Source organism: Artemia sp. Qi Xiang Cuo, chromosome 17 (genome assembly GCF_049724085.1).
Source record: "Artemia sp. Qi Xiang Cuo chromosome 17, ASM4972408v1, whole genome shotgun sequence".
Lineage (NCBI taxonomy): Eukaryota > Metazoa > Arthropoda > Branchiopoda > Anostraca > Artemiidae > Artemia > Artemia sp. Qi Xiang Cuo.
In genome coordinates, this window is record NC_142810.1 from 12192840 (window position 1) to 12211102 (window position 18263).

Consider the following 18263-nt stretch of genomic DNA (forward strand, 5'->3'; position numbering starts at 1 on the left):
AGAGCTTTAACTTTGAGTCTTTCAGAAGCCAAATTGACCAAGTCTATTTTCTAGTGACACTTCCCTTCAGGGACTATTAATTTTAAGGAATTGGAAAATTTTCCATACAAAACGGGTTTAATAACTAACAAAATAAACGTCGAAAAACAGTGGTATTTTGAATCCATTTGACAGAATAAAAAGGGGCTGCCCCAGTCCATCGCTTTATGAATATATTGGAGCACCACTTGTTTCGCCGCATGTAGCATATTTTCTTCACTACTTCATGGTATGTGAGGGCCACTTCTGCAACCGGCGGCTCATGCATCCTGTGGTAACGAATATTTGAAAGTCAATGGTCCCCACATGTTTTATTCTAAATTTACGGGAAAGTTTTCTACGCTCTAGCACGTAATCAACTTCGTTACATGTTCATGTATGGTTATATTTTATATAGGCGAAAAAATTGGTAATTTTGAGTCAATTTGGGGCATTATTTTGTTTGAAATTTATGCATTAATCGATAGAACATAAAAAAGTAAAATGTTTGTTTTCTATTTATAGGAAATTTCAGGGAGTGCCTACTTTCAGAAATCACATACACCAGATGACGCGTGCTAGTGTAGCGGAGACTATGCCACGCGTAGCAGGAACTGAGCCAAGCTGGGGGGACCTGTGCGGCATACGTGACGTTCGGAGATATACACCAGGTGGGAGAAAGTAGATACCCCCTCCAGGAAGTTTTAAGCTAAATTTTCAGCTAATACTTTCAGTTTTTTGAAACTTCAAAAAGGTCAAATAAATAATTTTGAAATTAATTTCCGCTTCCAGAATAGGCCACTCAGCGCGTCCCCAGTTGGTGGATAGGGAAACGTCCAACAGATATGCTGGGTAGCTCAATTGAAGGAGGCGCAGACCAAGGCGAGGACCTAGTCCCTTGGGGTCCATAATAGAAGCTGAAGTACTCTTGGCCTGGGTCTGTAAATACAGGCAGAGGAGGTAGAAGACCACTTGGATGTAGACTCAGCAGGGCCCACCATATTGAGGACACGTCCCGTGAGTTACAAACCTTCTCCCAGCAATGAGTTAAATTGCATGGTGAAGAAGAAAATTATTATGGGAGGATCCTCTGTAGGAGGACAGCTGCAGCAAGGCGTAGGATCCATATTTATGAACAACGTTCTCTAGACGAGGTGAGTGTAGTTTGTCTGGGATGAGGCAGATTTCATCTGCTGACCTCTGGATACGGGATTTTCCCTCACCAAGCGCTCCTTAATAGGCGTGGCCTCAACCTCGTAAGGTGGATGGAGCCCATTCCAAGGAATTCAGTATTCTCCTAGGTCTAATCAAATCCTAGGCCTAGGGTTAGTTGGGCATGCAACCCTCCGCCAAAATCAATTGAAATGAAAAGCCTCGGAAGACCTATCTGAAGATTACCCCATATTCGAAGGTGCACGAAGATACGCATATATAATTCATCTTTGTGCTCAGTCCTGCTCTACGTGGCTGAGACATGTCCCCTGCAACCCGCAGTCTTGAGCACGATAGATGCCTGCCAGACGAAACAACTCCTTGTTTGAAAGGCTCCTTGTCCTTACTCAGTAAGTTCCATTCTCAACATAAGTTACCCAGTGAACTTTCAGATGGTTTCGGCATCTCCTTCGGATGGAAGAACAACCTTCGGTCCATTTGGAGAACTTTCTACGCCACATATCATGCAGCAGAGTCGTAAGTCAAATAAGTCAAGTTTCCGGAAGCAAGCGCGACAAAACATCACAGGTAAACTACTATACACAAATGCTACAGAATATCAATATTCTCAAATATTTATAATTGCTGAAATACTTTTAAGTCCCGGATGATGAGCACAATATTTTTTCAGGGTTTTAGTCTGTATGGATTGGTGTAAAATTCTTGACAAAATAATACCTCTAGTTTGCTCAACATTTATCCATAAATATATTACTGTTAATAGTTATCTACATGATTCTTTCTTCATGATATTTGCAGAACGAACACAAAATAATATAGGCTGTTTTAATGTTGCTTTAAGTCAGGCTGCTTAAGCGGTTTAGTACTGTAAGTTTTTAGCTCATTTTTCGCTGATTTTTTCACCCACTTTCCTTTGTGTTTAAAAACCGCAAAAATTAATTACAACTGCAATTGGAATCTTTGTCATTAAAAATTGAATTCCCAGTTTCTGCTATTATCTTAGATCCAACTATGGTTGCGTAAGTCTCCAGTTAACCAAGACAAACAATCAAATTTTATTGTCACTATCCTTTGTACCTTAATTGAAGTGTTTTCCGGTTTCAAAAATGAAGAACTACATGTCTAAGCCCAGAATATTATAATTTTTCCATTAGGAACATGGAAAAAAGAACTTTGGTAAAAAATAACAAAAAAGGGGCTAAAACATACGGTACCTAACAGCTTTCCTTTGAGTGTGCAGTTGTCTGGCAATTAAAAGATTGCTAATGTGTGAATTTTTGGGACGAAAAGCTTTATCACATTCTACTAATTAGTCTTACGTGTTTATTTTTATGGGTAAGCATGGCAACACTCACAAAGTTTTGATACAAGCCTAAAAAATTTTAATTTTGAAAAAAAAAAAACAGAAGAAAAATCTTAGAAGACCGCAGTTTTAGTTTCGTTGATTCATTTTTGTGGTTCAGCGTAGCAACACTGGCTAAAATGTGGTACTGTCCTAAAAACTTCATAATTTTGAAGCAAATAACCAAAAAGTCTTAGAAATGGCAGTTTTTAAAATAGGTCTAGGGGGAAGGCGGGATTTGAAGATGTCTTTGATAATTTCAGCTTTCCGATCATCTCAATTTATATTTTTACTTTAATTTAATGTAGATTTTTATTGTTGCTGCCGTTTAAAACCTTTCAAATAGGTAAGGGGAATTATAATAAAGTAAAGCACCTTAAAAATGTTAAACATGTTCCCTTCTTCAATGAGGGAGGGGGGGAGGCAATTTACCCCGTGTTAAAATAAATCTTTTCAAACAACTACAACTTGGGAAAAATGAACAGTTGTTCTTGTCGATCAGCACAAAACACATTCTTGAGGGTTTTTTTTTCAGTCTCTTGTAGAACTTAAATTGTGTAATATGTTACTGTTGGAATTCCCTCAGCTAATTTGACGGTCCTCACATTGTAATTTAAGCAATCTTATAACCAAGACAAAAGAAGATCTGAACACAAGCGATCAATAGTTTAACATTTTATTCACAAAAATAATGAACAAGTTGAGATATAACATTTTCCACACTAGACCCTTTGGACTCCTTTTGCTTAATCAACATCAATTGGCAATAAAAAAACAAACACAAAAAAAAAAAAAAAAAAAAAAAAACTCTTTGTGCAGGTAGCTGCAAGTGGCAGAACAAAGGTGCCATTTGTGGCACAACAAGTGACACAGCGTTGTCCAAATATAATCAAAATTATATAAACTCTCTATGATAGAAAACATAGAAAACAAAACTGTGGCATTTTGCAAAAATGACCTAAGTCCACATTTTTCCGAAAATGATTAAGGAATATAGTTCAAAAGAACTCGATGAGATCTATCGACTGGTTTATTCAAAATTGGCTTACCTATAATTCTGACCGAGTTATAAATTGGTTCATAAGGGCGTAAAAAGAGAGTAAGTCCCTTATCTTCTAAGTAAAGAACAATTCAGAAATTTCCACATTTCCAGCCAATTCTAATCAATACTTGACTGGGGACTTGTCTTTAAACTTTTCAAGTTTCTTAAATTCTGATCTGTGAGAAAAGTTTTTTTCACTTTGCGTTTTTATTTCCGTTTTTCTCTCATGTAAAATCAGGAAGTGGACTTGGACCCTTTTTGCAAAACGCCAGGGAAAAATCGATTGGCCTGATGAAATATTCTAATATATTGTTAAAATAATCAACTGAGAGCATTAAATATTAAATATTTAATGGCTCTTATTTATATAAATAAGTTTTAGATCAAAAAGCTTCTCTAATTACAAATAAAAGGAAAATTCACAGACGAATTAACAGGTAGTGGGTATAAAGTGTTTTAATTTTTCATTGTTTTAATTAAAATTCTATTCTTTATTTATGTATCTGTATATTTTCATTTCATTTATCAGACATCTAATCAAGACTTCAATTGTTTTAATTAAATTAAAAATAAACAATAACAATAAGAGCTTTTAAAATTGAGCTTCCATGTTAGGCAACTAAAAGCCCATAGGAAGAAAATTTCCTAATAAAAATTCACCATCAGTTTAATCGCTTTTCAAAAACAATAGCTTTACTTTTCTATCATTTATTAGAGCAAAGCCTGATGGAAGATAGGCATAAAAAAAAAACGTAATGTATAGTATTTTGAGTATATCAGAGAAAAATTGTACCCCCCCCCATGTACAAAACTGCACTTAAGTTTAAACTTTGATCCCCAGCCTTGAGACAAAAAAGGGCAGACTTATAAAGCCATAACTTCGGAAATATTCATTTGCGAAGAGAAAATACTCCCCCCCCCCCACACACATTTTAATTGAATTCTTGTTCATTTGCAAGCGTTCAACAAAAATCTATAACCGGACTCGAACCAGTTACCATAAAATTGCTCTACCGTTTGAGGTGGCTACGCTAATTTTTGGTCAACACCTTTTATGTATTAACACACACAAATAGATGAGTTTTCCGTAAATGGGTTCTCTTTTTGGAATTAAAAGACAATTATTTATACGAAGTATGGCGTTAAGGTTATCAAATCTAGGGCATAAACAGTATAACTCGAACAGCTTTTTTTTCTGAGACCAAAAATTAAGTGGAATTGGCTTGTAAAAATTTTACAATACTGTTAGTTTTTCAAAACGTACAACACTGATATATTCACTTGACAAATAAGATCATGCGTTTATAGTTTATATTTATTAAATGAGATCGCACTGTAAAACATATATGCATATATATATATATATATATATATATATATATATATATATATATATATATATATATATATATATATATATATATATATATATATATATATATATATATATATATATATATATATATATATATATATATATATATATATATATATATATATATATATATATATATATATTAAAAAAGAACTGAACATAGAGACAGTGGTGTCGATCAGAGGGGACATTTATCCCAAAGATTTTTTGGCCCCGCCCCTTTACATTGATGTGACCATTCTTAGGTGGAAGAGGGGGAGTATTAAAGGATGGAAACACGGTACAGGCCTTTGAAAAACAAAAAAAAAGGTATCTTCAAAGTCATTAAAAACAAGCTGGGGTATGGGGATTGCCCATTTTTGCTCCCTGATATATCACGTCAATCTTAAGAATGAGATAAATTGGCCATAGCCTTTTGCTTTTGTCTGATGAGTTCCGAGGAACATTCGAGCTATCAAGGACCAAGTGATTTCATCAGGGGAAACATCAAAAACACCCATGCAATGCAATCGAACGTTTTAACATTCAAATTGAATTGACGCATCATAAACAGGCATCATAAATTATTATATAAATTGTTTATGGTAGGGGAGGGGGTACCTTTATCAAAACCGAAAATAATATGATCTGAAAATTATAGCAACTCAAGTCTAAAATCCTTAAGGAAGCCCTAGACGGTCAATCATTTTGATCAAAAGCTTCTGTCAATCGACTGACTCAAGCATGATTGACTGTTTAGGAACCTGTTTGACGCTCGAGTCAAGCCTTGAAGTTGATTGATAGAAAGTTTGAATGACTCAATCATTTTGATCAAAAGCGGCGTGTTACATTAGCTTTGGTCGAGATTGAAGGGTTCATTGAAGGTTGATTGAAGCACACGTTAATCAATTGACGAAAAATTTGGTTCAAAATGATTGACCGTCTAGGGCCTCCTTTGCAATCAAGGCATTACACGGAGATAAGTTTTCATGGGTCGTTTCCAATCGCAAAAAAAAAAGAACTAAATATTCGCTTAGTCCTTAATATAGCTAGAACATAGAAAGAAACAACACATTTGGCAACTTGCCATAACATTCAAAGAAGACACAGAAGGGGCTTTTTATTCATCACCAGAACCCTATGCCTACCTTGCAAATATACTGTTCTTAACTGGTTTTATATATTATCTGGAACGACAACCAGATTAGTCTTGTGTTTTTGCATCGTTAGATTTCAAGTTACTTGCAAATTTTACTATGTGCAAATTTTACTATAAATTTAAATTTTGCAAATTTTACTATAAAACTTTATTATGTGGTGATTAAACCATCAGATACCAAACACCTAACAATGCAAAATGCTTACGGTTTCTGATGTTAAACACTGATTCCGGCTTAGAGCTTGCAGGCCGAGGGATTCCGGTGATTAAAACGCCACTAAGGTTACATAATTATCACCTATGTACCTCAAAGTAGAAAAGGGTTATAACTTGTCCCGTAACTTTGAAAAATGGTTGCAGTTATCAGTGGATCACTTTCTATTCACTATTTATATCCCTTTAAAGCTCAGCACTTTATTAATAACCAATTGTGTAGTTGCATGGATGCAACTACACCTTGGCGTTTATTTGCCGCTTTCTTGCATAGAGAGATAGTTAAATCAAGGCTTTATTTTCAACTGTACAAACAGTGCTGACTCCTTATTTTTCAATGGTGATGAAGTTTATTAAAACGATGAATGACACAGCTCTTTAATATTTCATGGCAAAGGCTATATCTAGGGGGTGATGCCGGGCTTAACATCCTCCCCCGAAAATTTAGTCCGACTCATAGAAAAGAAGTAAAATGCCTATAAATTATTTTTGATGCGTTTTGTAAAGTTTTTTCTCTGTAGACCCTCCTCTGGAAACAAATAAACCCTACTCCCCGGAACAAAATCCTGGGTACGCCCTTGATCATCGCTGGCACGCCTAAAAGTCGTATCTGATAATTTCAAACTCTTGAAATACTTGCCAAAACCGCTCGGTAAAGGCCCATTCACAATGAGATTTTACTAATACCGAGACTTACTTCGCATTAATTTGAATTAATCAGAATTTTTCATAAAAATTTTCAGCAAATCAGAAAGTATTATGAAAATTATGATTGGCTCAAATTTGTGATAGCTAAATCTTAGTACTAGTAAAATCTATTGTGAGCGGGACTTAAGCTGTTCTCAAAAGGAGGATCAGCAGAGAAATATATGTCAGGCTTTGATCCTCCTGAGGTACATTTTGTTGTGATTCTTCCTTTAGAAACTACTTAGGAAACGGTTTTTGGCAATCATTTTAAAAGTATGAAAACGTCAGATAAAAAGGGTGATGGTGAAATTAGACAAGCGTTTCCTTGAATTATATAAATGCTAAAAAAGCAATTCTTTGTCATGGTCCTATTAACTGTTATTAAAATCAAGAGTTTCTTTTATATTTAATTAAACGTATCTTTTAATAGCTTCAATTAAACGTTTAATTTAATGACATTAATCAAATTTTTAATTAAATTGAAATTTAATTAAAATTTTTAACTCATTTAAGTTAAATAGATATAACATTTAAGCTTTTATTTCATCTAAGTTCAAATTGAACTTTATGCCAAATAATTAAATTTTTGATATGATGGATAAGACAAATAATGAAATAAAAGATAGAATGCTCCGAAAAATTAGACATGAAGAATAATATTCTAGGTCAATGTTCTTCAATATTTTATACCTGCAGAAAAAAAAAATTAAAAAAGTTGCATCGGCTGATAATAAGTATTATTGCAAACATTATATTATTCCTGAAAATGTGCATTATCGAGAATATCAGATTAGCCCAATCGGTTTGATGGTGACTGATCGAAGAACGAAATTAGATATCGATCATCTCAATCAGTCCTACTCTTTAATAATTGTATTTAAATAACAAAAAAAAATGACTAAAGTGAGATGCCGTGATAGTGACCAATTCCTAAGGCACGTACTAACGGTGGGCATTGATTAGTGTCTTACATAAATATATTACTTAAAGGCTGACATCACTATCACCCATGGAGCTACTCGGAAAGGTTGTGCCACTCGAAAAGGAGCCTCGAGAATCTTCCGTCACCGTTATCACGATACCGTTTGTTATTTCCTTCATCTCTATTGGTCTATTTGCATTTACGTCTTTCTTCTTCTCATCTGCTGGGTCAGATAGAGCAGCAGGCACCACGCGTCGAACAGTGCGATGCCTTCGCTTTTTGCTGCTGGAAGAGTGCGGTGACAAGCCAAAAAGCCTTCTCAATTCTTTTTGAAGCCTACGCGATCGGTAGGCATAAAGAAAAGGGGATAATAACGAATTACACAAAATTGCTATAAAGGAACACGAATTTACATATTGTGGCACTTGTATGTTTGGCAAAAGGTTCAAAACTAGAGACACGTGATAAGGCAGTAAGCATAATAATAGTGTCACAATCACAGATACGCTGATGCGTACAGCTCTTGCCTCTTCTCGATATAAGAAGAGACTGGCGTTTGAAATTCTGTACCTTAAATTATGTACTAATTGGCTTGAAGTTGAGCGAAGTGATGGAGACCTTGATAATTTTGCACTACTCACACTAGCAGCACTAACGTCTTGTTGCGTAAGAATTGTTGAATTGGCTCTAGATAGGGGTCTTTGTCCATTACCCATTAACGGTGTTGCAGTGCCAAGCTTGACTAATTCATTTGTACTAAACGACAAACTGTTACGTCGAGTTCTTTGACTGTTTTTGTGTGCAGCGTTATATATCCTCATGTATACCCAAACAAGAACTAGCAAGGGCACAACAAACAGAAGCACAGATACGCCCAAAAATACCACAGTTAAAGAGCTAAAAGTTACATCTTGAAAGGACACAATGTCAATATTGTCATAAATATCTGCACAACCTTTCCACATCTCCTTTCCAGTAAGGTCAGGGACTGCAAATCCAGCAAGCACAGCGCTTACCACCCACTTGCCAACTAGCATTGCATAAGCTCTTGCCTTCGTTATCTTTGAATGGTAGTGCAAGGGGTCCATTACAGCAAAATACTGATCAAGGCCAATTAGTAAAGCTGCAACCATACTTCCAGTGCTAACAAAAGAAGCAAAAAACTGCCCCACTGAGCACATGGCAATGCTGGCGCTAAAATCTTCTGATTCTTCAGGATGTTTGGCAACGTTGTCAAGAAAAACTAATGGTAGGAATATACAAGTTGCTACCAGATTCATAATCAGGAGGCTCATCACAAACCTGAAAGGTAAAGCTACATTAGGAGGCTCAACAGATTAATACCATAAAAAAAATAATTCCATTTTTCTGAATATTTATGGAAGGGGAATGAAATTTTAGCGAAAAGAAGAATATTTGCTAAATTAAGCACCAGCAACAGTGAATGTGGCATCTGATTTTATGAATTGATCAAGTGGAAACTTATTCGAAAAATACCTGCGGTTTTCAAGTTTTAAAAAAAGGCGCAAAATCGAAAAAAAATAAAAAAATAAAATACAAGGCATCAAACAACCTACGAAAATCTAACTTTTATTCTAAGGTGTAGTATTGTTTGGGAATAAAAGATTGTTAATATTGGAATTTTTGCAGACGGAAACTGCAGGCAAATTTAATTAGTAAATTTTGCTAACTCATTTTCACGAACCTACGTGACTGCTGATTATCGACAAGATGACTATCAAGTCAAAAATATAAGGCCCATTCATAATCAGGATTTACTAACACCAAGATTCAGCTAACACTCTATTGATCCAATCATCACTTTTCATAGAGTTTTTCAGCCAATCAGAAAATTCTACGAAGAATCTGCTTAGCTCAAATTAGCAGTTGCTAAATCAGTGCATTAGTAAAATCCAATCGGGAATTTTGATGTCAAAAGTTCTGTTTAGCCTACTAACTATTTCTAAAAGGGAGAAGGAAGACACAACTGATCTTGAAAAAAAAAAAAAAAACAGAAACGGCTCAACAGTTTCTTCGTTAGGAAGAATTATATCTATAATTTACATTGAGAATCAAATTAGAGACAGAGAAACAGATTGAGTTAATCGATGCAGTATAGCAGGGCCTTATCTAGGGGGGGGTTTACCCGGTTTGAACCCCCCCCCCTAAAAAATGTTTTTCTGACTCGTAAAAATTTAACAAAAACATATAAACAAATTGTGTGTGTTTTTTTAGTTTTTTTTGTGTAACCCCCCCCCCCTAATTTTTTTTGGCAAAACCCCATCCGAAAAAAAACTGGGTACGGCCGTGCAGTATATTGTTTAAAAATACAGTTTAGGGATCTCAATGAAACAAAAATTTCAGAGAATTCGAAATTTTTCAAAAATTTCAGTCCTTTGAATTTCGGCAAATGCAGAATACAGCCTAGCCATAAGATGTCCAGTTGGGAAATGTTTCGTTTTATGCCGTAAATTTACAAAATATGTCTCTTTTTATGTCCTAAATATCTAAAATGTGTTACTTTTTTGTCCTTTTATGCCATTTTATGCCATGTGCAAAAAAATGCACATGGGAATGTGTTCTTTTGACATAAAATGAGTCAAGTTGGCAACCCTGATGAACAGGGGTGTATGCTCAATCACAATTTAAATTTCTTGATCTACGTATTCTTTCTTATCCCCCTATTGAGAACGGTTTTTGGTTATTACCTCAGAAAAGTGAAAATGTCAGATGACTTTTAGGTGTTGCAGTGAAGAACTTATAAATCAATGCACTGGTATGAAACTAGAATGGGTAACCTGAGCTTTAGCACCAATGCTTTGAAAATCGCCTTTTACAGGCACCGGATCCAAGTTATGTAATATGCAAATATCTTTTGTGGCACATATTCACTTGTGAGTCTACTTCCGTATTTAGTAAGTTGCACAATTTTAAGGACTTGAATTGTTCGAGTTACTCAATTGTTAAGAAACATATTTTACTTTACATAATACATGTTACATGTACAAATGATAAAAGGGCTTGATCGAATCTTATTTCCTTAGAAAGGTTGGTATGTTTCAAAGTCAGTTTGTTTTTAGAAGATTAAAATGGTTACTATGCGTCTTATACATGCAAACATTAAAAGAAAATTCTCTTTGAGTTCACAATGACCTCTTGTGAACAATTTTTTAAGTAAAAATGACATTGAAAAGGAAATCTGATTTTTTGAATTAGTTCTGTGAAGTTACGCAAACATATTTACCAAAAACATTAAGAAAAACTCGGAATTCGATTTTGAATGAAAAAGACCTCCATATAGGTAGGTAATAATTTTGGTAGAAACAATAAAACGGTCCATGTCTATTATTTAATACACACTCGAGAAGTGAAGTTTGGTTAATCTTAATGAAAAAAATAATTTCGGAGACCACACTGCCTTTCCATGACGATAAATAAAAGTTCAAATAGGGATAAAATCCTTTTAATAGACAGTGATGATAGAAATTTAAAAAAATACCAGATATTTAGGTCAGATATACAGTGACCGTCATCAGTAGTAAAACTAAACTAAAACAATTTAAAACAAAAGTTTATATACTAAATCAAATAAAGCTACATATTGTTTAAATCTCTAATTCTTTTCAAAGCAAAGGTGAAAGCTAGTTTCTGTGACCTTCTTGGATTTGGTTCATTAGCGTTCAATGATATAGCATTTTGACAAAGGTCAATTACATTGGGTGAATTGAACTTTACTCTTTCAGATTTTAATAAATTATCATAGATAGAGTTCAGCCCATATTCACCTGTATCACGATTCAAAGCAATATTCTTGAATAAGATTTTCTTTATTTCAAGAATTTCACAAAAATTTTGCTTTAAACCCCGATCCCTAGAAATCAAAGAGACATTCTCGAACAAAATAAAATGGTCTGGAAAATTATAAATATGTTCAGAAAGGGCTGAAGTGAAATCTTCAGACTTAGAAACTAGCTTTAAAGCCGAAGAAATAGAATCTTTGTGTTGTAATAATCTCATTTCCAAACTCTGGTTAGTACGTCCCACATATGAGCTTCCACAAGTACATGGGATCTGATAAACCCCACTTTGTTGCCCCATTGAAGTTAAATCCTTCCCAGAATTTAGAAAACTACCCAAAGTATTATTACTCCTTAAATCTACCCTTGGACCATTACTTTGTAAAATTCTTTTAAGTTTTTAATTTAACCCGGGTACCTCTGGTAAGGATCTAAAGACCTCCTTCTCCCGAGTTGTCTCAAAGACTTCCTTAGAAATCTCTAGAAACCTTTTTCTTCTTTTTTAAAAAGTCTGGTTAATTAACCATTCTGGATACATGTTACTTATTAGTATTTTTTTTAGAAAAGACAATTCCTCCTCAACAAATTTTGGAGAGCAAATACTAAAGATCCGATCAGTTAAAGAAATGAGCAAACCAATTTTTACTTGGCGAGCGTGACCGGAACTATAAGACAAAAATCTATTGTTATTTGTCGGTTTTCTGTAAATTTTAAAATCCAGACTATTTTGATTTTTCAAAAGAAGAACATCTAGGAAAGGAAGTTTCCCATTCTCTTCCAATTCAACGGTAAACTTTAAATCCCCTCCCAAACAATTAAGATGTTCCAAAAATTCTTTTAATTCCTCCTCCCCATAATTCCACACTGAAATTATGTCATCCATATACCGGCCCCAAAAAATGTATTAAAAAATATGAATCTAACGCAATTTTTACAATATTCTCCACAAAAATACAACAAAATAAAGGGGATAAAGGGGCCCCAATCTGTAAGCAAAATATTTGTTAAAAATACTTACCTCTGGATTTAAAAAAATAAGTTAACTTGTTGCACAACCTTACTAAATGAATAATTACAGAAACTTCCAAATCTGTTTTGCCACTAATCAAATCCAAATTTCTTAAGAGCTTTCCTTCTAGAAGAGTTTCGGCTGCTTCCACATCAATATTTGTGTACATTGATACAATGTCGAAGCTTGAAAGCAAAGAATTCGAAGAAATTTCTACTTTTTTCAGTTTTTCAACCAAATTCGATGAATTCTTAATATACAAAATTTGTGTAGACAAAAGTGGTTTACAGATTGACACTAACCATTTCCTCAAAACACTTGTTGGTGACTTTGTACTTGAAACAAATGGTCGTAATGGTAGGTTAGGCTTATGAATTTTGGTAAGTCCATATAATTTAGGGCACAAGGAACTGCGTGGCAGGCATTTGTAATAAAGTTGAGGTGTAATTTTTCCTTCATCCTTTAAACACTTCAATTCGTTCTTAAACTTATTTGTAAAAGAGTTTGTTGGATTATACGATAGCTTCTTGTATGTTTTTCCATCCTCTAGTAAACTTTTTAATTTTGATTCGTAGTCCTCAGTATTGATCACAACTAAAGTGTTACTCTTATCTGCTTTTGTAATGGTAATTGAACTATCCTTTTTCAAGTTTTTAAGAATTCTTATGTCTTTGATGGTCGTACTAGGAAAATTCGGTTTCAATACAAAATTAGAACAGGGTTTTTACGGTAGAAGCTCTTACTAAGCTAACATCTTTTATTATATTTGCGTTTTTATGCAAAGATGTTTCTATTGAAGAGATAATGTCTTCCACGGGGACTTTATCCGGTTTAAAACAAAATTTCGGACCCTTTTCAAGCACTGATTGTTCTTGTATTGTTGAAGTTCTTGATGAAAAATTAACCACACCTGGTCCTAGAATTGACGAAGGTATTACCGCATTATTTGTTGATAATTTCGAAAACTTTTTTAGCAATCTTTCTCTGGAAAGTCGAAAGTCATGATTGAAGTGATTTTTTCCTGCTTGTTGAATAAAACAAAAGTCACTTATACTAACCTTTTTTTTATATAAAATTTTCTAGGGAAAGTTTATCTCTCACTATTAAAGCTCTTTTTCGACTTTTATCCTTAATAATGTGATTTAAAGCCTTGAAATGAAAGCTTCGTTCAAACTTTTCTTCCTTGAAAGTGCCCAAATGTAAATTGAATTTTAGTGAAGGTGGCACAATTCTCATCTTCTTACATTGTAGAAGAAAATCCTGTTGGTTGATAACAATTGCATGTTTTTTCTGAGTGTTTATATATTTACACACAATTTTGATCAAATCATCCCCATAAATATGAAGTAGATAATTTTGGAGACCACACTGCCTTTCCATGACGATAAATAAAAGTTCAAATAGGGATAAAATCCTTTTAATAGACAGTGATGATAGAAATTCACAAAAATACCAGATATTTCGGTCACATATACAGTGACCGTCATCAGTAGTAAAACTAAACTAAAACAATTTAAAACAAAAGTTTATATACTAAATCAAATAACACTACATATTGTTTGAATCTCTAATTCTTTTCAAAGCAATTTTAAATTGCTTTGAAAATTTTAGTTGTGATGAATACTGAGGACTACGAATCAAAATTAAGAAGTTTACTAGAGGATGAAAAAACATACAAGAAGCTATCGTATAATCCAACAGACTCTTTTACAAATAAGTTTAAGAAAGAACTGAAGTGCTTAAAGGATGAAGGAAAAATTACACCTCAACTCTATTACAAATGCCTGCCACGCAGTTCCTTGTGCCCTAAATTATATGGACTTCCCAAAATTCATAAGCCTAACCTACCATTACGACCAATTGTTTCAAGTACAAGGTCACCAACAAGTGTTTTGAGCAAATGGTTAGTGTCAATCTGTAAACCACTTTTGTCTACACAAATTTCGTATATTAAGAATTCTTCGATTTTGGTTGAAAAACTGAAAAAAGTAGAAATTTCTTCGAATTCTTTGCTTTCAAGCTTCAAAATTATATTAATGTACACAAATATTGTTACAATAGTAAACGAAACTCTCTTAGAAAGAAATCTGTTGAAAGACTGGTATTTTATTTGCGACAAAAGCGATCTTGAAGTTTCTTTAAGTGGGTTTTTCGTGAGGCTGTGCAATAAGTTCTCTTATTTTTTTTCCATTTAGAGTGGGGTATTTAGAAAAAATAAATGGTTTAACTCTGGGAACCTCTTTATCCCCTTTATTAGCTAGTATTTATGTGTAAAATATTGAAACAATTGCCTTGGATTCATATTTTTTTAAACATATTTTTTGGGGCCAGTATATGAATGAAATAATTTAAGCATGGAATTATGGGGAGGATGAAATAAAGGGATTTTTTGAATATATTAATTTTTTGGGGGGGATTTAAAGTTTACGGTTGAATTGGAAGAGAAGGGGAAACTGCCTTTCCTGGATGTTCTTCTTTTGAAAAATCAAAATAGTCTGGATTTTAAAATTTACAGAAAACCGACAAATAACCATAGATTTTTGTCTTATAGTTCCGGTCACGCTCGCCAAGTAAAAATTGGTTTGATCATTTCTTTAACTGATCGAATCTTTAGTATTTGCTCTCCAAAATTTGTTGAGGAGGAGTTGTCTTTTCTAAAGAAAATACTAATAAGTAACATGTATCCAGAATGGTTAATTAACCAGACTTTTTCAAAAAGAAGAAAAAGGTTTCTAGAGATTTCTAAGGAAGTCTTGGAGGCAACTGGGGAGAAGGATGTTTTTTGTTCCTTACCATATGTACCCAGGCTAAGTGAAAAACTTAAAAGAATTTTACAAAGCAATGGTCTAAGGGTAGCTTTAAAGAGTAATAATCCTTTGGGTAGTTTTCTACATTCTGGGGAGGATCCAACTTCAATGGGGCAACAAAGTGGGGTTTATCAGATCCCATGTACTTGTGGAAGCTCATATGTGGGACGTACTAACCAGAGTTTGGAAATGAGATTATTACAACACAAAGATTCTATTTTTTCGGCTTTAAAGCTAGTTTCTAAGTCTGAAGATTTCACTTCAGCCCTTTCTGAACATATTTATAATTTTCCAGACCATTTTATTTTGTTCGAGAATGTCTCTTTGATTTCTAGGGATCGGGGTTTAAAGCAAAATTTTCGTGAAATTCTTGAAATAAAGAAAATCTTATTCCAGAATATTGCTTTGAATCGAGATACAGGTGAATATGGGCTGAACTCTATCTATAATAATTTATTAAAATCTGAGAGAGTAAAGTTCAATTCACCCAATGTAGTTGACCTTTGTCCAAATGTTATATCATTGAACGCTAATGAACCGAATCCAAGAAGGTCAAAGAGAATAGCTTCCGCCTTTGCTTTGAAAAGAATTAGAGATTCAAATAATATGTAGTGTTATTTGATTTAGTATATAAACTTTTGTTTTAAATTGTTTTATTTTAGTTTTACTACTGATGACGGTCACTGTATATGTGACCGAAATATCTGGTATTTTTGTGAATTTCTATCATCACTGTCTATTAAAAGGATTTTATCCCTATTTGAACTTTTATTTATCGTAATGAAAAAAAAAATGATGAACATAGAATATTTTATTGTTAATTTTGAATTATTAAATTGGGAGCTTTGGCGTCGGCTTATCGTCTCAAAGACAATGAAAAATTCATTATTAACAGGATTCTTGACATAGTTCATTTTAGCTCATTATTAACGCGATTCTTAAGGACACTGGTTAGTTTGTTTTTACTAGTGATAGAGTATAGGGTATCACCATGGATATTCAAATTAAGATTTGGGATTTGCCAAGGACCGAAGAACAGGCAATTATATTTTTCCAGGATAAGGAGTCGTTGCTCAAAAGAAAAAAAGTGCGTCAATGGACACGCCATGGCTTTGTATTCTTACGAGAAGCAACATGTTTGGAAGTGTAATCCTAGGCTATGTTTGAAAACCGTCAATTTCATTCAGGAACAATCAAGAATCATTTCACATTGTTTGAAGGGGTGAAACACAACTGAGCTGGAACAAGCAGGGTGCACTCATTTCAAAGTGAACCATAGAAAGAATTTTGTCGACCAAGAAATCGGTGTATCTACCCAAAAAGTAGAGAGAATGTGGGGTTCCGCAAAGTGGAGGAACAAACAGCACCGAGGTACATACCGCCATCATTTACATTCATACTTAGTAGAGTACATGTGGCGGGCGACAGTAAAGGCAGATGACAGAGTTCATTTTAACGCGATTCTTGGGGACATTTTTACGTTCTGGGCGCATATTTCAATGTTGTAGTTTTCACACTTTTGCTAATAAAGTGTTGTATTTTCATCATATTTTGTTTTATTTCATTAGCATTAACCAAACTTCACTTGTCGAATGTGTTTTATATAGCCTCCTGGGACCTGGTGTCCACGTCTGTGGACACCCCCATAAAATATTTTTTGTGCAAAGGCCTCGCCATCTAGCAAAGATTTTGTTGTTTCAACGTGCTTTTTGGACCTGGAAAGTCATCTACGATTTTTTTCAGAAGTTTTCTGTGACTTTTAGGGGTGTTTTTACAAACTAGAAAAGGCTAAAATAAGGAGATGAAAAAAAGCAAAGGTAAGAAAAAAGAAAAAAAAGAAAGTAGTGAGAACGAGTTCTGAGAAAAATCAGGTGTACTCTCTTGATTGTAGACATTGCTTAGATAGTTTTAAAAGCTGTTAGTTCGATAAGTGCCATCTTTTGGAACTTGGAAAACCTCCATGTCCACGTCTGTGGACAGGCGGTTCCAATCGAGTAAACAGCTAGGGTTGATTTTTTGTAGTTCAAATCTTGATCCTAATGGGGATAGCAGTGGCCAATGATTGTTTTATTTACTAAATTGACGACAACCTAGCCGCCACTCACCCATAAGAAATTGCCACCTCCGTAAAGTGTCCCCGCCCCCCCCCAATCTATCTCCCATACCCTTTTCTTCCGTACTTTATAAAAAACTTTTATTCCCTTTTTTGCAAATAAAATCAACCAAAATCACAACCCGTAAGTCTGCTAAAAATTAAACTTTGTATATATTATTTTTTCATTGTTCAATATTTGGTTATTTTATTTGTTACCCTTTTTATCTTTTTATATTATGACCTTAAAAATATTTTATAGTTATGACCTATATTTATGACTTTTGTATTTTATGTTTTCTGACTGTTACCTGTCGTGTTTTTATTACAGTGGTAACTATGTGTTGTTATTGTATTTTTTTTTACTAATAAATACAAATTTTGTCCACTAGGGTTTTTGATAGTTCTTTTTCCAATATCTATCTATCTATCTATCTATCTATCTAGCAATTAGTTTAAAGCTTACTAAACCTGTTCCTTTATTGTAGTTTCCCTTGATGACGCCCTTGGAATGCTCGATGAGAGTGACCTGGACATCTCTGATTTAGATGATGATGAGGAATAGATAAAAAACCACTCCTTGTCGTCTTCAGACTCTGACGGTGAACCAGCTGTTGCAGCCATTCTGTCATCAAGCAGTTATGTTGT

At 34.0% G+C, this 18263-nt stretch overlaps 1 protein-coding gene across 6 annotated transcripts in view; it reads right to left on the bottom strand.

The window, feature by feature from the left end:
* Positions 1-5102: 5102 nt before the first annotated feature.
* The window catches only part of LOC148941896 (putative G protein-coupled receptor No18), a 68787-nt gene continuing 55626 nt past the window's right edge, over positions 5103-18263 (bottom strand). For all 6 annotated transcript variants that reach the window (XM_089103025.1, XM_089103026.1, XM_089103028.1 and 3 more), the window contains one exon: positions 5103-9212. In XM_089103025.1, coding sequence (XP_088959151.1) covers positions 7973-9212 — 1240 coding nt within the window. In that variant the 3' untranslated portion in view covers positions 5103-7972. The remainder of the gene's footprint in view (positions 9213-18263) is intronic.